The sequence below is a fragment of the Mesoplodon mirus genome (genome assembly GCF_964341445.2).
Source record: "Mesoplodon mirus genome assembly, chromosome: 3".
Classification (NCBI taxonomy): Eukaryota; Metazoa; Chordata; class Mammalia; order Artiodactyla; family Ziphiidae; genus Mesoplodon; species Mesoplodon mirus.
Genome location: NC_138978.1, coordinates 9,368,093 through 9,391,930, shown reverse-complemented (window position 1 = coordinate 9,391,930; position 23,838 = coordinate 9,368,093). Strand labels below are relative to the sequence as shown.

Here is a 23,838-nt window from a genome sequence, read left to right as displayed (position 1 = left end):
ATTGTGCAGTGTGTACTCTTTGGTGTGTGGCTTCTTCCACTCAGCATAATGTTTCTGAGATTCATTCACGTTGCTTGTCTCAGTAATTCATTCCTTTTTATTTCTGAGTAGTTGTTCCATCGTAGAGATGTACCTCCATTTATTTAGCCAGTGGCCAGTTGATGGACATTTGGGTTGTCTCCAGTTTGAAGCTATTATAAACAAGGCAGCTATGAGTATTCTTGTACAAGTCTTTGTGAAAACATATAATTTCATTTCACTTGAGTACCTAGAAGCAGGAAGGCTGTGTCACTGTGCTGACCAGACAGAATGTCTTTGAGGACCAGTTCAAGCATGGTCATCTCTGATCTGACCCAGCCACCTCTTTTTACAAATGGAGAGAACCACAGAGCCGGAGCTAGAGTCAGAAATCAGGGCTCCTGAGTCCCAGCCCAGAACACTTTCCATTGGACCACACTGCCTCCTGCCTGGGGCCTGAGCACTTTCTTACAACCTTAGGATTAACTGCTTTTCTAGGGCAGAAAAAAAAAAATGGCCCACATTTGAAGTAGGTCCAGCCCAACTACTAACCCTCTCTGCCCCCATGTTCCTGGAGGGGGCACCCCTTCCCTTATGTGGTACAAAACAAACCTCCCGCCCACACACGCCTCCCTTCTAAAAGCTCCCATGATACCTCTCAGATTTTTCCTGAAACACTCTGAAGAGAAAGTGAGGCTAGGATTAATTTTCTTCTTGCATTGGTAGGGTCCTGAGGAACCGTCTGATTTTGGGGGGGTCTCCAAATACATGCTATGTCTTTCCACGTGGTCACCACACAATTACCTAAATTAGTTGAAGCCCAGAGGCCTTGGGCTATGAGGAAGATAATGCAGTTCGTTATGCTAATTTCTATTTGTATTTGAGATGTCCTGGGGATTCAGTGAGCCTTGGCTTCCAGAGGATCCAAGGAGCTCTTGGGCTCAAGAACACTAACTGTGGCTACACCCAGTTAGCACCCTCTGGCCTCTCTCTAAGGCAGCCTCGGTCTGAGCTGCCACTGGAACACCTGCAATAGGAACCAGCAACAGAACTGCTGCCCTTACTCTAAGCGGAGAAGGTGGGCCCAGCGCTCCTGGGTGCCTCTCATCCCTTCTCTGTATGTACCATACCTCACCCTCTTTTCTCCCTGGGTTACTGACCCTCCCCTTTTCTTCCTCCTTTGGATCTGAAGGTGAGAAGAAGGCATGGTTTATTTTAGCCTATACGTAGTCTGCCTGTGTTCTCTGGAGAGGGCCCATTGGAAGTGGTGTGGGGGGGGAAGAAACTGCCTGCTTTTAGTCTCAATGTAGAAGCTAAAAAAGATATACCAGACTTAAATATTTCTTTTTAAATTGAAACACCTGATCCTTGGGTCATTTGAAGGAGAATGGTCTTAACATCAAGGTCAAATGGGATCCTTTTTTGGTACAACCAGAAATTGCTTAAAATCAGATGAAATTTTCATCTTCATATTTGAATTGTACATTTCTTGCCAGCTTTTTATTTTCCCTAGAGTTTTCAGTCACCTTTCTTTTCCTTGTTGATAAAAGAATAATGTGCCTTTACCATATCCTCAAGTTTTTCAACGCTACTACTCATGAAATTGACTGTAATTCTACCTTTTATTCCTACAGACAATTCCCTGGAGCCCTTCATTTTCTTGCTCTGATGGGGCTCAACCAGATGTTGTAATGCCTTTAGCACAGCTGTCATTCTGGGACTTCCCTTCTTTGCTCTCCTGGGATAGAACCATTGTTTACCAGAGTTCGTGGCTTTATCTTTTTTCTTTTTGCCCCTCATTTAACAGAATTACATCTTCAAGTAACGTTCTAAGAAAGGATACATGGGGGAAAAGCAGAATTTCTGCCCTGTTATGTCTGAAAATGTTTTTATTCTGCTTTCAAACGTAATTGTATTTTAGCTAAGTAAAAAATTCTCTGTTCAACTAAGAAGGAGCTGGTGTGGCCCAGTAGAGAGCACTTGGCTATGACTCAGGACCTCTGTGTTCCAGCTCTAGCTCTGGCATTATGTATGCATCTCTCCACGTGTAAAATGATGTGGTTGGATCAGATCACACGTGGTCAGCTTTGATCTGGCCCTCAAAGACATTCTGTGTGGCCAGCACAGTGACCCAGTCATCCGTCTCCTAGGTATTTACCCATGAAATGAAAATATATGTCCATACAAAGACGTGTACAAGAACAGTTGTAGCTGCTTTATTCAGTTGTAGCTGCTATTATTTATAATAGCCCTAAACTGGAAACAAGCCAGATGTCCATCAACTGGTGAATGGATAAATAAATGGTGGTGCATCTATTATGTCTACATGTGGGTAGTTTTCATTCATCCTGCTTTGCTCCTGGTAGGTCATCTCAATCTGAAGTCTCACTTTTCAGGTCAGGTACACAGGGAAAGGTGGGGCACCACCGTGGGAGCACACAGTAACTGTATCGAGAAATGGTGTGCAGAAGACCCAAGGCTGGGGGCGGGGCGGGGTGGGAGGGTGGGACCACAGAGGAAATTATGGCACTTCTGCTGACATGAGGCCTGAAGCATGGAAGGTGGTCACCAGACCTAGCCTGGGCCTGTGGTTGCCGAGAGACTGTCTACTCTGGAAGCATGACTGGGGCAGGACACCACCAGATGTCCCCAGCCACAGGCCCTGCAGACAGACTCTGCAGCAGGAGCAGGAAAAAACAAATAGAGCCAAGAGAAGCCTCCTTTCTCCTGCAATGGTCCTCCCGCGCCCCCTACTGGCAAAGCGTAGCATCACACTCAACGAGGAGAAATCTTCCAAGAGTCTAATCCTTTAGGGCACAGCAGGTACTCAAGGGTGAACTGGGACCTGAGAGGCAACAGATTGGTAACAAGGGCACTTTCTAAAAGCCATTTCTTGCCCTTTACTCTCTTTCTGTTCCTTCTTCTTTGCCTTCTGTTGTCACCTTGTGGTTGTAACAACTTCTTGAATTTTTCTGTGGGCACTAATTTTTTTCTCTTCCATTCCTGGGTTCATCGTTGCTTCATCTGTAGTAAGTTTTTCTGTTTGTGTATCTTGTTATTCTCCTTCATACTGCTGTTTTTCCTTATAAGTCTGAAACTCTTTACTGCTCATTCATATTTATTTAACAAGAACGATGCTGACCATTCCAGCGGCACATGGGGTTTCTTCTACTGTGTTGTTAGTATGCCATTTTCACAGTGGGTCTCTTCCCTCAGCAGGAGGTCTGCCTGGGAACTCTGGGCTCATGGGTGGGGTGTGTGAGCTGGCAGGCTTCACTTCAGCGTGACTGAGCAGGAACAACCCATTGACAGAATGTACTCCCAAACACACAAGCAAAAGGGGCTTTGCACCAGAGTGGCCAACATCTAGCTTTCCCTAGATAGTCCTTCAGTGTCATTCGCCAAAAAGTTGATCATTTTCATCAGGGGATAAAAAATCAGGCACCATCTCTCAGACTGGTCAATGCCCATGGTATATCATTGTTACACATTTTTTTGCTGTTGTTATATCCATTCTTTTGTTTTATTTTTAGATTGTACTTTGGTTGGTGGGTTTTACATTGTTACAAATTTTTAATTTTTATTTTCGAGATGAAGTTGCAGCTCACTGCAGTTTCTAATTCTCCACTTCACCCCCATCCTTCATTTTACTTGCCTGCTCTAAGCCCAGAGCCTCTCTGGTGGGTCTTAGGAGCAACTTACCCCTCACTTTTCTGCAGGCCTTGTCGAGTGAATTCTAGTTACGTAAGCTTTCCTCCACTTGGTTTCATTTGTTACCACCCTTCCATCTGTTTTCCACCTTCTAGAAATTTGTTGAAATCTCTCATCTGCTGATGAACTTTTTTGTTTGTTTTTTTGTCCACTGTCAAGGGTTTATACTTTTTTTACACTCTAGTGAATGTCCATCATTTGAATTGGTAGCTTCTTCATAAACTTTATATGATCTATCTTGAGTCAATAAAACAGCCTTGCAAACAAGTCAAGATTTTACCAGACCAACAATTTCAAGAAGAAAAATAAAAAAATTTTTAAATAATTTTAAAATTGTAAAATAATCCTCAGAAACTCTTACCAAAATGCCAACTTTGAATTTTATCCCACTCCCTGGATCTAACTATTCAAAGAGAAAACATAGCCCTAACCTGACCTAGTTAACAGCTGGGATTGAAGGTGATTTGTCAGTTGGGGGTGGGGAGAGGGGCAGCCCTAGGGACAGAGAACTCAGCCCCTTGGTTGGGGGTGTGAACTGCTTACCCTGGAGCTTGGTGACCATCCCTGGTGGGCAGATGGGGCGGATGACGCAGCGGGCACAGGAGTTGGAGGCTGACGTGGCACAGAACATGCCAGGTCGACACTCGCAGACGCGGGAGGAGTTCCACATGCAGGGTGTCTTCTCCACGAGGTGGTCTGAGGGACAGAGAAGGGTCCTGAGGAAGGACTGGGATGGAGAGGGCAGGGGTCCAGAGAAGCCCCAGCAGGACAGAGACATATTTGCCCAGGAGCACATGCTCATTTGATGATTCCGTTGAGCAGATCTTTTGATGCACAAAATAATTATGCTGAGCGAAAGAAGGCAGACAAGAAAAGGTGTATATAGGGACTTCCCTGGCAGTCCAGTGGTTAGGACTCCGAGCTTCCACTGCAAGGGACACAAGTTCGATCCCTAGTCGGGGAACTAAGATCCCGCATGCCACGTGGCACGGCCGAAAAAAAAAAAAAAAGGAGTATATACTCTATGATTCTGTTTATAGGAAAAGCCAGAAAATGCAAATTATTCCATAGTGACAGAAAGCATAACTGTTTCCTAGGAATGGGAGCAGAGACAGGGAGCGACGGGAGGGATGGTAAGGAACACGTGGAAAGCTTTGGGGGTGACGGACAGTTCACTGTCTTGACTGTGGTGATGGTTTCACAGCTACACACATATGACAAAACCTATCAAACTGCACACTTTAAAAGTGTGCATTTTATTGTATGTCAACTATATCTCAATAAAGCTATTAAAAGAAAAAATCCCCCCAAAATAAAATAAAATAAATTTTTAAATAAAGAAAATAATTCAGAGAACAGGAGTGAGTGGGCATGGATAGAGATGAACCAAGACTGGCCCTGACTGATAATTCTTTAAAACTGGGTGATAGTCCATAACCAGTCCTGATTCTCTCTACTTCTGAATATGTTTGAAATTTTCCATGATGAAAAGTGGGTTTTTTTTCAAAAATCAAAAAAAAATTGTTAGTGGTTTTGTAAAAGAAGAAGTATAATAATGCATTTATACATGTTTGGGGATATTCTACATGCTCTGATTACGGGTGAAAATAGAATGACTGTATCAGTAGTTTAGACAAATGTGATTCGCTCAATAAGGACATTTCTCAATTGGCGGGATACTTACAGGCTTAGAAGCCTTGCACGATAAAGATAAGGGACTGCACAGTGTCTTCCTGAAACCTCTCATTATTACTTATAATATGGTATTAACATAACCGAGTGTGTGCAAGGCAGTGTTCTTAGTGCTCTATCCAGATTAACCCGGTTTAACAACTCCCAGAACAGGTCTCTGAGAGAGGTCTATTATTCTGCGCATTTTACAGATGAGGAAACTGAGGCCCAGAGAGGTTAAGAAACTTGCTTGAGCTTATAAGCTCCCAAGCAGTAGAGGCAAGACTTGACCCCAGCCACTTGGGCTCCACTCCACAGGGTTGCAGGGCTTCAGTTATTCAAGTTGAAGGAATTCTTGGGCCCAGAGCCATCTCTTGTTTCCCCATCTGACACAGCAGCTGTGACATTATATTTTTCCAGGAATGGCCACAACAATAGCTCTGGGTCTGTCTGCTCTTCCAGAGCTCGGCCACTTACCCATCAAGAAGCATGGTCCCTGGTCGGGGAACTAAGATCCCACATGCCATGCGGCACGGCCAAAAAAAGAAAAAAAAAAGAAGGCTTTTTTTTTTCCTTCCATGACTCAAGGGGGCCCTGTGACCGCCTCCACATGCAGAATGTAGTGGAAGTTATGCCGTGTAACTTCCGAGGCTGGGTCATAAAAATGGGTATGGTTTCTACACCCCACCCCACCCCACCTCAACTCATCTTTGAGTCCAGCACCCAGGACTTGAGGACGCCCGAAGCAGGCCATATAGAAGCCGACATGGAGAGGATCTGAGGGCCCAGCCCACAGCCACATCGACCCCAGACCCGAGAATGAAAAAGCTTTCAGATGATTCCAGCTCCAGGCTTCAAGTTTTCCAGCTGAGATCCCAGACATCGTGGAACAGAGACCAGGTGTCCCCGCGGTGCTGGGTCTGAATTCTGTCCCACAGACTCCATGAGTACAGCGAATAGTTGCTTTTCATCACTCAGTTTTGAGAAAATTTGCTCTGTGACCTTAGTAATTGGAACAGTGACCCCAGCGACCACGAACGGAGTGTCCTTTCCCCAACTTGGCCTCCCTGGACTCCAGTCCGTGTTGCTGCAGAGACAGAATCAGGCCTCCCGCCGGTGGTTGTGGCCACTGTGAGTGGGCCGGGGCTACAGCCATGGCAGCCCGAGGCCTGGGCAGCTGCTGGGACGTCACAGGGAGACTGGTGGTGCTGTGAGGCTGCGGGGAGCTGGCCGCAGGGGAAACTCTGGCAGGACGTCATCCCACCGTGCATATAGCAGTCAGTCTCTAAGTGCTTGTGCAGAGGCGCTTTAAGAGGCAGCACAGTGGAGTGATGAGCTCAGAACCCAGTGGCAGACTCCCTAGTTCAAATCCTGGCCCTGCCATTTGCGAGGGCTTGTGGCCCTTGGAAGCCCCCTGACTTCCCCGAGCCTCAGTTTCCTCTTCTGTAAAATGGGGGCAATCGCAATCCAGGCATCATAGGATACATACAAAAATAATGAGACAAGCTTGAAACAGGTAGGTGATCGACAAATATTTCCTTGCAGGAAAGACTGAGTGAATGGAAGCTCTCTGAAAAGGGGTCACAGCCATCAAAACCCACAATCGTGAGTAGGAGTCACTAGAAGCCAACTGCTCAAAAAACGCCAGCAAGGTGAACCAGGCTCCCAAGGGCTGAGCATCCGAGACCAAGCTCAAGGCTCCCACCCCCAGATTCTTGGCCGCTTGTCTAAGACCCCACCTGCTCCCTGGAAGGAGCCTCTGGAGGAGAAACAAGGCCCTTACCTCCTGAACAGCTCACACAGGCTGTGCAGCGACCGTCCCTGTCCAGGTAGTAGTCAGGGTCACACTGCTTCCTGCAGTCGGCAGACCCCTGAGGGCATGGCTGTTGCAGGGTCAGCCCTGGGAAAAGAAGCAGAGAAGCTTCAGGCCAGGCCACCTTGACAGAGGCCTCGCCCTCATCCTACCACCCCCCCCCATTACTGAAGCCCCCCAGCTCCAGGGCCAGCTCCCAAACTCTGCACATGTCCATCAGTCCTTCAGAGGGAGTCCCGAGGTTCAGAGAGGGAAGGAACGTGTCTAAGGCCACACAGGAGAAGAGTGCTAACTGCCTCCTAACTGCCCCCACCCCCGCTTCCAGTCCCTCCCCTCTGCCAGAGCCCTCTCCCCAGTCTCACTGCTCTGTCACTGCCCTGCTCCAAGCTTTGTTAGCCACTTTCCCTTTGAGTTCAGCAATGAGGCAAGAATGCCTACTATCACAACTTCTATTGAGTTTGGTCCTGGGGATCATAGGCAATGCAATAAGGCAAGAAAAAGAAATAAAAGAGGTAAGGTTTAGAAAGGAAGATACCAAGCAGTTATGGAGAGATGATATCATTGAGTGCACAGATAATCCGAAGAGTCTGAAGATACATTATTAGAAGAAATAAGTGAGTTTCGCAAGGTAGTTGGATAGAATGTTATTATATCAAAATCAATTGAGCGTCTATATATTTCCATTGAACCACATGAAATTGCCATTTTGATAGTACAGAAACAGTCAAATACTGGCATTTCACATAGTTCAAAATAACACTAACAATAAAAAGTTAGAACATGAAATATTAAAAAAGATACCATTTACATCATCATCAGAAATACCAAATACTTAGAAATCTAACCAAAAGATGTAACTATTTCTACACAGACAATAATAAAACATTATTGAGAGAATTTAAAGAAGGCCTAAATAGGGGTGGGAGGGATAAATTAGGAGTTTGAGATTAACATATATATATATGTTGGGATTAACATATATAACATATATGTTTGGGATTAACATATATAACATATATTTTATATATATACACGACTATATATAAAATAGATAATCAACAAGGACCCACTTACAGCACAGGGAACTCTTTTCAATACACTGTTATAACCTATATGGGGAAAGAATCTGAAAAAGAATAGACATATGTATATGTAGAACCGAATCACTTTGCTGCACACCTGAAACTAACACAACATGGTAAATCAACTATACTCCAGTATAAAATAAAAATTTTTTAAATAAAAATAAAAAATAAAGAAGACCTAAATAAATGTAGAGCTATACCATATACTCAATAGTGCAGAGGTGGATGCTCTTCAAACTGATCTGTAGATTCAATGCAATCCCAATTAAAATCCCAATAGGATATCTTATGAAATTTGAAAAGCTGATTCTAAAATTTATGTGGATATGCAAATTACCAAGAACAGCCAATACACCGTTGAAGACCAAAGTTGGAGTAGTTGCTTAAGCATCCAGACTTACTGAAAAACTATAGTAATTAGAGAGAATGATATTCACACGGAATACACAAAGAGACCAATGAATAGAATAGAGACTCCAGAATCCTGCCCATACATATATGGACCCTTGATTTACAACAAAGGTGGCATGTGAAACAGTGGGGAAAAGACAATTTATTTGATAAATGGCGTGGGTTCAACTGAATTTTCATGGGGACTCTTTAAACAAAGGCAAAACAGCAATGACCTTAGAAAATAAAGGTAGGGTGTCATTGAGATTTCAGCGGAGGAGAAGCCTTACAAAGCAGAACATGAAAAGCGCTACTCATAAAGGAAAAGATGACACTGAAATTAAGAACGTCTCTTCATCAAAAGACACTGTAAAGAAGATGAGAAGGCAAGCCACAGGGTGGGAGAAGATGTCTTGAACACAACTATAAGACAAAGAATTACAAGAAGTCCTACAAATCAATTTTTTAAAAAGAGAGAAATGAAAACATACATTCACATAAATGTTTTTCATTATAGCCCCGAAATGGAAACCACTCAAAAATCCAAAAACTGTTTGGATGAACAAAGTGTGGTATCCCTATACAATGGAAGGCTATTGGGTAATAAACAGGAGTGAGCTGAGGACCCCAATTTGTCACCATGGGAACCAGGGGGGGCATCAAATTGACACCTGCAGAGGCTGGCCTGCTCTGCTGCATGTCCCAGCACCTGCCTCAGTGTCTTGCACCCAAAACGTGAAACGAATGAGTCCTTCCATCATCTACTCTGGCCCTCGAAGCCCTCAGCCCCAGAAGACCTGGAGACCCTCTTCTCCCCACACTGGGAAAGACCACAGCTCGGTGCCTGCCTGCCCTGACTGCCACACACAGTCGCCCAGCCATCGGACACCGTTTCCCTGGAGACAGCCCACAGCTTCTCTGGAGAACTTACCTGGATCTGGATTGAGCTTCCCCACGGAGGAGCTAGAGTGGGCAGCGATTTTAGAAGCATCTTCTGGGGTGAGAGGGTTGCCCCCTCCAAGAAGTGTGGTCCTGGCATCAGAGCTTGCTGGAGAAGTCAGGGTGGGCTTGGCCTGGGGGATGGTGCTGCTGGGAAGGAAGCGGGAGATGGGACTGGCAATTTTTCTGATGGGGCAAAGGGAGTCTGTGCTCAGGGATAACCGTTTCTATAGAGAATAGGTCCCCAGATGCTCTGCCCACAGCCTCTGGCAGGCCCACTGTCAGCTCCTGGGAGTAAGGGCTGTGTTTTCTAGGCCTTCTCAGTCTCCTGTGTGCTCAGGGCAGGCTGGGCACACAGTAGGGCCTCAAATGACTTGTGGGCTTGGCAGAGAGGCTCCCTGGGCTGAACTCCATCTTTACCCGCAGCCAGCAGTGCCCTGGACCTCCTATGGAGTGGGACAGCCCCACGCTAAGGTCAGCAGGATAGGAGGGGGCCGGGAGTCACCTGGCAGGGGCCTTGCAGTCCTGCGGGCTGGCGCTGCAGTTGGGGCTGGCCCCTGGGGAAGGCAGCTCACAGACAGTGTTCCTCTGCGCTGTGCCTGCAGGGAGGATGGTGATGCCTTCAGACTTGGTATTACAGAGCCAGAGGCTCCAAAATACACCTTTTACCACCGCAACCCAGGAAAACACAGTGGCCATCTGATGTTTGTGCCTGCTTAGCATCCGTTCCCTTTTGGGGTAAAGCCGTCCAATTTTCCCTGGAGAATTACACCTCCCAGTCTCAATGTCTGTGATAAGGGGCTGGGACCCCACTTCAGGCGTAGCCATGGGACCAGGCTGGACCAATCAATCCATCCCATTCCTCTGGCCATGATGGACTGGTTCAGGGGTGGGCACAGGACCCAAGACACGCCTATGAGATGCAATTTCAAGATTTTATTTTGGTTGTTGGAAATGTGGGAAGGAGAAGCTGTCTTTCCACTAGGGTTGGGTAGGAAGCAAGCCAGGAGCTGCTGGTAGGTATTTTACAGACAAACCAACACATAGGGTAGTAGAGATGATAGACGGGAAAAGACAGAGCTCCTGGATCCAGCCATGCCTTAAGCGCCACAAAACTATCCCCAGACACTTCAGTTACATGAGCCAAAAACATTGTAACTTGCGAGCCAAATAGTACTGGAGACTACTGGGTGGAAGGAAAAGTGGAGAAGAAAACACATAGTGCTTTCAATCAAGTGGACTTGAGTTTGGAAGTTTTGGTCGAGGAGGGCATGAGCAATGCTGACTTATCGCATCCATCTGCACTGTGGTGGGGTGATAAGACCTGGGCATAAGGTTCAAACACCGGATTAGATACTCCCTGCTCTGTGGTCTTGAGCAATTAATTACCTGCCATCTCTGAACCTCAATTTCCTCACTTATAAAATGGGGCTAATACAGTCTTATGACGTCTGGAGAATTTCAGGGGAGAAAGCCTATGCAAGGTCTTAGTGTAAGGCTTAGCGATAAGCTTGATCTGGGACAGAAACTACTTTCCATTCTACAGCGGAAGAGACTGAGGTCCTACGAGTTGCTCAGTGGGAAGTCCCACAGAGGAATCTAGAAGTTAGCCAGGCTTTCGCAGCCAAAGGTTGGAGCACTTCTAAAGCAGTGCTGTCCAATAAAATATGTCAATCACACGTCATCGTTTTAAATTTTCTAGTAGCCACATTTTAAAAAGTAAAAAAGAAACAAGTGAAATTAAGCAATACGTTTATTTAACCCAATATATCTAAAATATTATGCTAATAGGTAATCAACAAAAAAAATAATTAATGAGATGTTTTACATTCTTTTCCTATAGTAAGTATTTGAAATCCGGGGCATATTCTATCCTGACAGCACATCTCAGTGCGACTGGCCACATTTTAAGCGTGGCCCGTGGCACCGCCTTGGGCAGCAGGTCTGGGGGCAGCAAAGAGAGGCCTCTGGCGCCTCCGTGTGGCAGGTGCAGGAACACCGTCGAGAGAGCTTCGCCAGCCCGAGCTGGTCCACAGGCTGGAGCAACAGAACTCAAGGCTACTTTTCTTAGAGACGCAAGAGTTTCTGAGCTGAAAAGCCCCCATGCAAGGCCTTCTAGTCACACCTCTGCATTTTACAGATGGGAAGACTGAGGCCCAGAGAGGACTGGGAACATGCCCCACGAGGCAAAGCTGTACAAAACCCCAGGTACCTGATGTCCAATCCAGAGCCCTTTCCACGCCACCACCTGCCCCTGCTTGTGGGTGGCAGGCTTCTGAGGGTCCCCCTGCTGAGGGTTCTGTGTGACCAGAGAGAATCCGGCCAGATTTGAACCCCACCACCCCCAGCTCTGATCTCCCTGTCACATCATTCAACACATATCTCTGAAGAGCAGATTCTGCGCCGGGTGTCTAATTAGGCAGCGGGGAGATGACCGTGGCCCTCACGAAGCTACGGCCTAGGGAGGGAGACAAGCTCTGACCACACCGAGACAGACACAAGTGTTCGCCTCCATGTCGAGAAGTGACCTGGGAGAGGTCGGGAGGAGATGTCTGGACAGAGGGCTGAAAGCACAGTTGACTGAGTGAACGGAGAAGGAAGCGTGTCCCAGAAAGAGTGAACAGCATGTGCGAATGCGTGGTGGAGTGAGAAGCATGGTGCATCCCCGGACCAAAATGGGAAACCAGCCTTCATCTTCCAGGAAACCCCCAGGACAGAAACTTCAGGTTTCTTTCTTGTGTATCAGACATCAAAGAATTTCTACCCCGATCCTCAAACCAACCCAAGACCTCTTCCAGCCAGGGCGGTGCCTGGGACTCTCTGAGCCTGGGTCCTGAGGTGCAGGGAAGAGGCAGCAGAGGCCTCCGTTTGCATCCCTGGCGTCATCGTGATAGGAGATGCGATCCGTCCAACAGGAAGGAGGAGGTGGGAGGTGGAGAGTCGTTGGGAGGTCTGCGGGGGGAAGCATTGGCACCGATCGTGGTCCTGGGCAGTGGGGATACTCACCCTGGAACTTGACAACCATCCCTGTTGGGCAGATGGAGTGAGGCAGGCAGCGGGCACAGGAGTTGATGACTGATGTGCCACAGAACATGCCAGGCCGGCACTCGCAGACGCGGGTAGAGTTCCATGAGCACGGCTTCTTCTCCACGAGGTCGTCTAAGGGACACAGAGAGGGGTCACCGGGGACAGAGGGAGGGCGAGGGAAGGGACTCAGAAAAGTCCCAGGAGGGCTTCCCGGGTGGCGCAGTGGTTGAGAGTCCGCCTGCCGATGCAGGGGATACGGGTTCGTGCCCCGGTCCGCGAAGATTCCACATGCCATGGAGCGGCTGGGCCCGTGAGCCATGGCCGCTGAGCCTGCGCATCCGGAGCCTGTGCTCCGCAGTGGGAGAGGCCACAACAGCGAGAGGTCCGCGTGCCGCAAAAAAAAAAAAAAAGAAAAAGAAAAGTCCCAGGGACAGTCCAGCGCGTGAGGGAGGATGCTGCTATGGCATTCTGTTGGGCAGGGCAGCGAGTATGCCCAGCCCTTCCTTCCAGAGTGTTCCTGATGTGAGGACCAGAGGGCAGGCAGGGTCCATGAGGCAGCCTCCACTCCCAGCCCGCATCCCTGGAGATCACTAAAATGGTATTAAAAAGAAGTGAATGTCCCAATATTAAAATGGGCAAGAAAGATATGGAGGGGCATTAAATGCAAACTTCTCAGGGAAAGCAGCCAATTGGAAAGGCTACATACTGTGATTCCAACTACATGACCTTTGGGAAAAGACAAGACTACAGAGACGGTAAAAAGATCAGTGGTTGCCAGGGTTTGGTAGGGGGTGGGGGAGGGGAAGATGAATGGGCAGGGCACAGAAGATGTTTAAAGTAGTGAAACTATTCTGTATGACACTGCAGTCGTGGATACATGACATTACACATTTGTCAAAAATCATACAACATACAACACAAAGAGTGACGCTTGGGCTTCCCTGGTGGCGCAGTGGTTGAGAGTCCGCCTGCCGATGCAGGGGACATGGGTTCGTGCCCCGGTCCGGGAAGATCCCACATGCCGTGGAGTGGCTGGGCCCGTGAGCCATGGCCGCTGAGCCTGCGCGTCCGGAGCCTGTGCTCCGCAATGGAAGAGGCCACAGCAGTGAGAAGCCCGCGTACCAAAAAAAAAAAAAAAAAAGAGTGACCCTTAATGTAAACTATGAACTTTAGTTAATAATGCACCAATATTGGTTCATCAACTGTAACAATGTACCACACTAATGCAAGATGTTAATACTGGGGAAAAGTGTGAGGAGAGCCGGCATGTGGGAAATCTCTGTACTTTCTGCTTGGTTTTTCTGTAAACTGAAAACTGCTCTAAAAAACAAGTCTATTCAGTTTTTTGGGGTTTTTTTTAATGGGCAAAGGATTTAAGAAGACTTTTCTCCAGGGAAGATATACAAACGGCCAGTAAGCATATGAAAAGATGCTCAATGTCATTAGTCATCAGATGCATCTATTAGTCATCAAACAAAAACCACTATGACAGACCACGCCATATCCACTAGGGTGGATGGAATAAAAAAGACAGACAATGGCAAGTGTTGGCGAGGATATGGAGAAGTTGGAATCCTCATAGAATGCTAGCGGGAATATAAAGTAGGACAGAGCTGTGGAAGGCAGTCTGGCAGTTCCTCAAAATTTAAACATAGATTTACTATATGATCCAGCAATTCCACTCTTAGGTACATACCCAAGACAACTGAAAACATATGTCCACACAAAAACGTGTACATGCATGTTCATTCCAGCATGATTCATAATAGCCAAAAAGTAGAAATGATACCAATGTCCATCAACTGATAAATGGATAAACAAAATGTGTTATATCCATATAACACAATATTATTCAGCCATAAAAAGGAAGGAAGTACTGATACACACTACAACATGAATGAACCTTGAAAACACTATATAAAGTGAAAGAAGCCAGACACTAAAAGCCACATATTGCATGATTCCATTGATATGAAATGTCCAGAGTAGGCAAATCCATAGAGACAGAAAGTAGATTAGTGATTGCCAGGGGATGGAAGGAGGGGAGAATTGGGAGCTAAGGGGGTTTCTTTTTATTAGATAGTGGTGGTGGTTGCACATTGTGAATATAATAAAGCCACAGCACTGTACGCTTTATTCATTTTTTAATAAATTTTCTTATTTATTTATTTTTGGCTGTGTTGGGTCTTCGTTGCTGCACGTGGGCTTTCTCTAGTTGCAGCGAGCAGGGGCTATGCGGTGCGCGGGCTTCTCATTGTCGTGGCTTCTCTTGTTGTGGAGCACAGGCTCTAGGCACGCGGGCTTCAGTAGTTGTGGCATGTGGGCTCAGTAGTTGTGGCTCACGGGCTCTAGAGCGCAGGCTCAGTAGTTGTGGCGCATGGGCTTAGTTGCTCCGCGGTATGTGGGACCTTCCCGGACCAGGGCTCGAACCCGTGTCCCCTGCATTGGCAGGCGGATTCTTAACCACTGTGCCACCACGGAAGTCCCACGCAGCACTGTACACTTTAAATGATGAATTTTATCTTTAAAAAAAAAATCACTGGTAAAAATAATAATTAAAGAATGCAAATATCCCTGGGAAAACAAGAAGGGGCATTTTTGGTCAACCAGAAATGATGAAGACTTCTTAAATATGGATGGCAGATGGAATTGGATGGAAGGAGACCACAGCCCAAAACGAACCCCATACGACTGATTATGCTAGGATAGGCTCTGGGTGCTTGTCTCCAAGTGCGTGAATGGTAGGGGCAAGCGGGAGAGAATCCCACAAGGAGTGCAGCAGAAGCACCCAGGTGGGCCCCTTGCCCCACACTCCTCACCCAGTCACGCCACAGAGCTAGAAGCCAAGCGTCTCCCCAGGGATACTCGGGTGAGGTGAGGTGGGCGGCGCCCCCAGGCTGGTCAGCCGTGGGGGAAGGAAGGGACCCTGCAGAACCAGAGGACCAGCCTCTGACAGACCCCGCCTGGCACCTCCACCCCACCCGCTCATCCTCGCAGTCCCCGGAGGTGGATTTCACAAGCCCCACTCGCAGACCCCCACCCTACCCCAGTCATCAGATCCCACGTGCAGAACTCGAAGTCACCAAAGACCAGAAGAAACCAGCACCAAGAAAAAAGAGCCCCAAACTCAAACAGAACTAACGCTCAAGAAAACAGATAAAAGAGAAAACAGAGCAAGCCTTTGGAATCAGTATAATTAATATCCTCGGAGATGCAAAAGGATATTGCAGCTATGAGAAGGAATCCCCTGGAGCACAGTGATGCGTTCCCCAAATCCTGTGTCAAATGGACTCAGAGGAAGACTACATTTCCCAGCCTCCCTTGCAGATGGATAGGTGGTCATGTGACTTGGTTCTGGCCAATGGGGTGTGGGCAGCAATAATTTTAAAAGACACTCACCCCCCCACGCCTGGCTCCTAAAACCATCTCGGGACCCTCTCCTCTCTCTTCCTTGTTGTAGTGACCCTGGTACAGCCCCTCACTCTCACCTGCAGCCTAGAAGCTGTACTGAGGAGAGAATAAAATCCTGATAATTTTCTAAAATCTGGAGACTCCACCTAAAGACAGTGGGTAGACATCCACGGAAAACTCAAGAAAAAACACTCTGAGTAACTGCCTGCATGTAATATCAAAGGCCTGGGCAGAGGCAGAAAAGACTGCGTGGACTTGCTAATTCCCTAGTTGGGGGAATGAGCAGAAGCTCCAGGAGTGGGGGGCTCCCCTTTCTAGGCAGCAGGAGCTTGATAAAGACTATCTGACAGAAGAGAAGGCAGAGCCCCTGCCTCCATGACAACACCCATCTCTGGCTGCTTTCTGACCCCCACCCAGGCCGCCCTCAGGCTCCTAAAACAAGTTTCAAAGGTAACAGTCAGGATTCCTCAAGAAATTAAACATAGAATTCCCACATGATCCAGCAGTTCCACTGCTGAGTGTGTAAAGAATTGAGAGCAGGGACTTGAACAGCTATTTGTACAACTATGCTCATAGCAACAAGATTCACAATAGCTAAAAGGAGTAAACAACCCAAGTGTCCGTGGACATCAACGGATAAACAAAATGTGGTAGATCCATCCAATGGACTACCATTCAGCCTTAAGAAGGAAGGACATTCTGACACATGCTACAACATAGATGCACCTTAAAGATATTACACTAAGTGAAACAGGTCACAAAAGGATAAATATTGTATGATTTCACTTCTGTGAACATCCTAGAGCAGTCAAATTCATAGAGACAGAGAATAGAATGGTAGTTGCCAAAGGCTTGTGGTGAGGGTGTGGGGAGTGATGAGGAACTAGTGTTTAATGGGGAGAGAGTTTCAATTGGGGAAGATGAAAAAGTTCTGGAGCTGGATGATGGTGATGGTCACCCAAAAATATGAATGTACTTCATGCCGCTGAACAGTACATTTTTAAATGGTTAAAATAATAAATTGGGCTTCTCTGGTGGCACAGTGGTTGACAGTCCACCTGCTGATGCAGGGGACACAGGTTCGTGCCCCGTCCGGGAAGATCCCACATGCGGCTGGGTCCATAAGCCATGGCTGCTGAGCCTGCGCGTCCGGAGCCTGCGCTCCACAACGGGAGAGGCCACAACAGTGAGAGGCCCGCGTACCGTATACCGTAATAATAATAACAATAAATTTTACGTTACGTATATTTTACCACAATTTTTTTTTAAAAAGTAATTCTTGAGAATTCCCTGGTGGTCCAGGGATTAGGACTCGGTGCTTTCACTGCCGTGGCCCAGGTTCAATCCCTCGTTGAGGAACTAAGACCTCGCAAGCCCCACTGCACAGCCAAAAAAAAAAAAAAAAAAAGTAACCCTGAGAGTCCCCAGCTGATGCTCTGAGCTGGGAAGACGAACTCAAGGCCAGTGAGATGGGGCAGGTGTGAAGGAGAAATCCCTCATACTGTATCAAGGACAGAGCTGCTGCCCTGGCTAAGCTCAAGCAAGAAGGAAAAATATAAGAAGGCGACAGTGCAAACACGCTATAGCAGGAAAGATGGGAGGGAGGGAGGAGGGAAGACAAGAAAAAGAGAAAGATCTAAAAAAGATAGGAATATAGTTTGCAAGGACAAAGAACCCAGCCTGCAACTAACAAGCAATCCCAGGAGTGCTTCACACTATAAAGGAACTTAATAAGAATAGTAATTCAATAAAGGAAGAGCTCAAAAAAAGTTGATGTTTTAAAAGGATGAGATAAGAAGGAAGACTGCAGAGCAAAAGAAAACAAACTGAGATGCACAACACCATAATTAGAAATTCAGTAAGTGAACTACCAGTGTCCTGGGGGCCCTGTCTTGCCCTGGGCAGCAAGAAACAAAAAACATTAGACAGAAAATTGAGTTAACGGCATGGAGAAAAGATTGAGAAAATACTGGTGAATGCAAGGTAAAAAGACAGATATTAATGCAATTAATGAAGATGATTGATAGACAAGGAGGAAAGGCAAAGACAATCAAACATAAGAATAACTGGTATCCATCAAGTGGACACTGAGATACATCTATTTAGCCGAGATAAAATCCATGTCAGTTCCCCTGAAATGAAGGAAGAACTAAATCTGCAGATAGAAAAGACATACCAGATACCGGGAAGATTTGTTTCCAAACAATTAATATCAACGCATATTCTTGTTAAGTTTTTGATCCTTAAGACTAGAGAAAGAATAATTCTTGCAGTCACCTACAAAGAGGGGGAAAGAAACTGACTGCAGACTCCTCCACAGCAATATCCATCACGAGAAGACAGTGCACCAATGCCTACCAAGTTCTAGAGAAAATATGTCCCAGGCATAATATTATACCCACCCAAGTTGTCATTCCAGTTTAAAAGCAACAAATATTCTCAAACATGAAAAAAGTGAAGGAAGGTGCAAAGATGAGTCCTCCCTGAAAAGTCCACATGACAGTGAAACCTAACCAATCAAGTGACAAATCAAACTGAAAAATTCAAGAATGAGAAGCTGTGATAAATAGACTCATAGGGCACAATGAATGAATTTAAATAGCAAAGTAAAGCTAACATGCCAAGGGACTTAGAGCTACAGAAAAGATGATAAACATCATAGACTATGACGATGCAAAAATAATGTAAGCAATAAAAGTCTGGAAGAGGATGGGGAGGCCAGCGAGCCATTCTTTTTTTTTTTGCGGTACGCAGGCCTCTCACTGTTGTGGCCTCTCCCATTGCGGAGCACAGGCTCCAGACGCACAGGCTCAGCGGCCATGGCTCACGGGCCCAGCCGCTCCGCGGCACGTGGGATCTTCCCGGACCGGGGCACGAACCCGCGGCCCCTGCACTGGCAGGCGGACTCTCAACCACTGCGCCACCAGGGAAGCCTGAGCCATTTGTTTGTCATTACAGGGAGTCAAGCAACTCTCTGCTACCCCAAAATTGAAACAAGTAGAATATGACTCTACCAGAAGAGACAGTCATTCCTTAAAGGATTCCTAGCCACTTATTGATTTTCATAACCTCTTTTGTTAATTTCAGAGGTTTTTTTTTTTTAGGAACTACTGTCTCTTGTGATAGTTTAGCTTCTTCACTTTGGTTCCTTCTTCCTCTGATATATTTGAACAAAGTTAAATATAATCATTTTCACGCTATAAATAGTATGATCCCATCCTCTTAAAGATCCCTTCTTTCTATGTGTGTATAGTCTGTCTGGCTACTAACCTACCCATTCTTCTCTCTTTGGAGAGGGACAGAGAGGTGTCAGTCACCCACTGATGGGGGAAGGGCAGAGTTGACTTTCTTCCTTACACTTGTGTATTGCTTGAATTTTTTTTTTTTAATTTATTTAATTTATTTATTTGGCTGCGTTGGGTCTTCGTTTCTGTGTGAGGGCTTTCTCTAGTTGCGGTGAGCGGGGGCCACTCTTCATCGCGCTGCGCGGAGCTCTCACTGTCGCGGCCTCTCCTGCTGCGGAGCACGGGCTCCAGACGCGCAGGCTCAGTAGTTGTGGCTCACGGGCCCAGTCACTCCGTGGCATGTGGGATCTTCCCAGACCAGGGCTCGAACCCGTGTCCCCTGCATTGGCAGGCAGACTCTCAACCACCGCGCCACCAGGGAAGCCCCTGCTTGAATTTTTATGATGGACGCATATAACTTTTGTTTAATAAAATGTGGTCATTAATTTAAAATTTTTTAAAGATACACCAGCGAAATGCTAACATAAACAAGAATGGCAGGGCTTCCCTGGTGGCGCAGTGATTGGGAGTCCGCCTGCTGATGCAGGGGACACGGGTTCGTGCCCCGGTCCGGGAGGATCCCACCTGCCGCGGAGCAGCTGGGCCCATGAGCCATGGCCGCTGAGCCTGCGCGTCCGGAGCCTGTGCTCCACAATGGGAGAGGCCACAACAGTGAGAGGCCCACATACCACAAAAAAAAAAAAAAAAAAAAACCAAGAATGGCAATATTAATGTCAAACAAAAATGGAATTAAGGCAAACACATTATAAGAAACAGAGAGGTGTATTTCATGTTGATAAAACGTCCAACCCACCAAGATAGCATGATACTCATCAACATTGTACCTAATAACATAGCTTTGACATTTATAAAGCAAAAATAGAACACAATGAAAATCTGATGAAAAACAAGCATATTGGAAGATAAATTTCAACATGTCTATCTCAAAAACCAACCTCTGTGAAGGTGACAAAATAAATAAGAATGCATATTATTAAAATAACATAATTAACAAGCTTGATTAGATAGGTATACATGGAATTTTGTATACAACAAGCAGAATACGCATTTTCCCCCCAAACACACTAAACATACTCAAACGCATGAAAATGTATTAAGCCACAAGAAATCTCAGCAAATTTCCCCACCTCACCCCCAAAAAAACCCAACAAACGCGAGGTAGCACACAAACCATATTCACTACCCACAATAAGAAATTAACAAAGAAAGCACTTATTGAAGAAGTTCTCCTGGAAGCACTGTGGTCTTAGGGAAAGAACAAAGCCCTTGGTGTCAAACCAGCAGCTAAAACTCTAGTGCTGCAAATTACCACAACGTTGTAATTTTGGAAATGCCCTTAACTTCCCTAAACCTCAGTTTCCTCACTGTAAATCTAGGATAAGAAAAGAGTCTTCCCCTAGGGGTTTAGCAAAGATTAAGCTTAATACATGGGACTTCCCTGGGGGCGAAGTGGTTAAGAATCCGCCTGCCAATGCAGGGGACACGGGTTCGATCTCTGGTCCAGGAAGACCCCCACATGCCACGGAGCAACGAAGCCCGTGTGCCACAACTACTGAGCCCGTGCTCCGCAACGAGAGGCCACCACAGTGAGAAGCCCACACACTGCAACGAAGAGTCGCCCCCGCTCGCCGCAACTAGAGAAAGCCCGTGCGCAGCAGTGAAGACCCAACGCAGCCGAAAATTTTTAATTATTTATTTATTTATTTATTTAAAGTAAACTTAATACATAAGTGTGAGTCCCTCCCTTGAGGAAACATGGTAACTAAGTCTCTCTAAAAAGTATGGATGCAGGGAATTCCCTGGCGGTCCAGTGGTTAGGACTCGGCACTTTCACTGCCGAGGGCCTGGGTTCAATCCCTGGTCAGGGAACTGAGATCCCACAAGCCGCACGGCGTGGCCAAAAAAGAAAAAAAAAATATGGATGCAAAAGATCATGGTTGATATCAATTCACAAATCCAGAGGGGTAAACTGAGGAACCAGGGGGCTGATTCAGAGTACAGGCACCAAATCTTGATCCGCCCCACCTTTCAGATTCTCCGCCTCCGCTGCCTTCCCCACACCCCTGAGGCTCCCCATCCTCCCTGGAAGGAGCCCCCGGAGGAGAGACACAGCCCTTACCTCCAGAACAGCTCACACAGGCTGTGCAGCGGCCATTTCTGTCCAAGTAGTAGTCCGGATCACACTGCTTCCTGCAGTCATTGGGCCCCTCAGGGCACAGCTCCTTCAGGGAACGCCCTGGGGAAGAGAAGCAGAGAAGCTCCAGGTCAGGCCACCTTGGAGGGCCATTGCTGCTGGGGTGAGGGCAGGGCCCGCCTCAGAAAGAGATGACTCAGAGGTGACAGAGGTGGAGAGAAATGAACTCCTGAGGACATCATTCAAACCTGAGTTAGGGCACCATGGACTACTCTGTTGTTGACTCAATTATTTCCCTTTTGTCTTGTTTAGGCCTGAGTGAGGTTGCTGTTCGTTACAACCAAAGGAATCTAGACCAGCGGATCTCAACATTTCTCGTGTCTCCTAGTCATTCTGGGAGAGCCTGTGGACCCTGCTCAGAATCACATTGTCAAGTGCACAGAGTAAAACACTTAGGATTACGAAGGAACCAGCTATGTTGGCATACAGTTATCAAAGCGTTAAACAAAATCATTTAAGATGTCATACATGTGATTCTTTGTAAGCTCATTAAATAAGATGTAATAACTACCATAGTTTCAAAGTAGTGATGACAATCAACAATGTCTTATGATATCTGCAGCAGTTGTAATATAACATGAGAATTCCTGATTTCTACTGATGGAAAAGCTGCAGATACTGCTTTGCTTTGTTGCCTTAATTCATAATGGAAGGAATTCATAAAGGGAATTTTTGTTGGAGGCGAATGAAAATAAGTGAACTCAATCAGGTTCATGGCTTCCCTGAAATCTACTCACAGACCCTTGGGAGTCCATGGGCCACAGGTAAGAGTCCCTGCTCTAGAATAACATGCAAGAACCTCTCAAAAGTACTAGCTTGATGGTACACACCCTCTAGCTCAGGAAACTTTAGTAGCTCCCCAGTGGGCTTTCAGAGAGGTAAATCTGACCCACCACTCCTTGCTGAAACTTGCAAAGACTTCTCATGGCTCCCAGGATAGAGGTCTAGGTCCTTACCATGGTCAATGCCCACTCATATACCCCTGGCTCTATTCTCTAGCCACACTGGAGTCTCCCTGTTCCCCAAGGGGGCCATGCTCCCTTCTGCCCCAGGGCCTTTGCACAAGCTGGCCCTCTGCCAGGACTGCTTTTCCCCCCTTTCCCCTAGTAAACTCCCACTCAGCCTTCACATCATAGTCAAGGCATCACTTCCGCAGCAACTTGGACAGGACCCCTGTTATAAACCGTCAGAGACCCACATACCTTGCCCTCTTACACCTAACTCTGTTGTAATTTCATACTTATTTAGAGGATAAACTTAGTGTCTGGATTTCCCACATGAGTGTCAGCTCCTCAAGGATGGATCTTTCTGTGTCTGCTCACCAATGAGTCCCCTGTCACAGGGGCTGGCACGTATTTGATCAATACATGTTATGACAACCTAAGCAATATAGACTCCTCAGCCTGGCACTCCCAGGGCTCACTCTTGTCTGCAGACTCCTGGTCTGGCATCATTGTACCTCATTTCCTTCGTGTACTCTGTACCCCAGCCAGCCTGGGCCTCTCCATCTTTTCTCTAGCACTCCTCAGATGTCCTGGAATGTTGTTATGGGTTGAATTATGCGCCCCCCCACTGAAAAAAAAGTGATGCTGAAGTCCTAACCCTCCAGTATCTCAGAATGTGATCTTATTTGAAGACAGGGCCCCTACAGAGGTCATCAAGTTAAAATGAAGTCATTAGGGTGGGCCCTCATTCCGTATGACTGGTGTCCTTAGAAAAAGGGGGAAATTTTGGATACAGAGACAGATATGCACACAGGGAGATGCCCACGTGAAGAGTGGAGGTATGCTGCTACAAGCCAAGGAACCAACAGAAGCTGGGAGAGAGGTCAGAACCTTCCTTGGAGCCTTCAGAGGAGGCACAGCCCAGCCAACACATTGATCCTGGACTTCTAGCCTCCAGAACTGTGAGAAAATGAACTGCTGGTGTTGAAGCCACTCCGTTTGTGGTACTTTGCTCATGGCAGCCCAGGAAACTGATATGAGAGATACCCCCTCCATCTCCATTTCCACCCCAGGGAACCCTTCATATCTAGCCAGGTCAGGCTGAAACCACCCCCCACCATGGAACTTTCCTGATCACCTGATCCTTTCCAGATTCCCCTCCTGGGTCCCTTTAAAATCGCCTCTCAGCACCAGGGGCTGTTCTGGCGTGAACTTTAGAAAACCCTCTGTTGCAGGAAACACACTCACAGGTTCAGAGTAACCGAGCTGGGGGTCAGTCTGACTCACTAGACTCACACTTACCGACCACCAGCTTCGCGCCAGGGACTGA

The 23,838-nt window shown here is 46.8% G+C and overlaps 1 protein-coding gene across 1 annotated transcript in view; it reads right to left on the bottom strand.

The window, feature by feature from the left end:
• TNFRSF8 (TNF receptor superfamily member 8) overlaps window positions 1-23,838 on the bottom strand; it is a gene marked incomplete at both ends in the record, with an annotated part of 65,828 nt that overhangs the window by 18,378 nt on the left and 23,612 nt on the right. Inside the window, 6 exons of the mRNA XM_082612096.1 lie at window positions 4,273-4,425; window positions 7,184-7,300; window positions 9,620-9,777; window positions 10,133-10,226; window positions 12,634-12,786; window positions 21,490-21,606. Coding sequence (XP_082468222.1) covers window positions 4,273-4,425; window positions 7,184-7,300; window positions 9,620-9,777; window positions 10,133-10,226; window positions 12,634-12,786; window positions 21,490-21,606 — 792 coding nt within the window. The remainder of the gene's footprint in view (window positions 1-4,272; window positions 4,426-7,183; window positions 7,301-9,619; window positions 9,778-10,132; window positions 10,227-12,633; window positions 12,787-21,489; window positions 21,607-23,838) is intronic.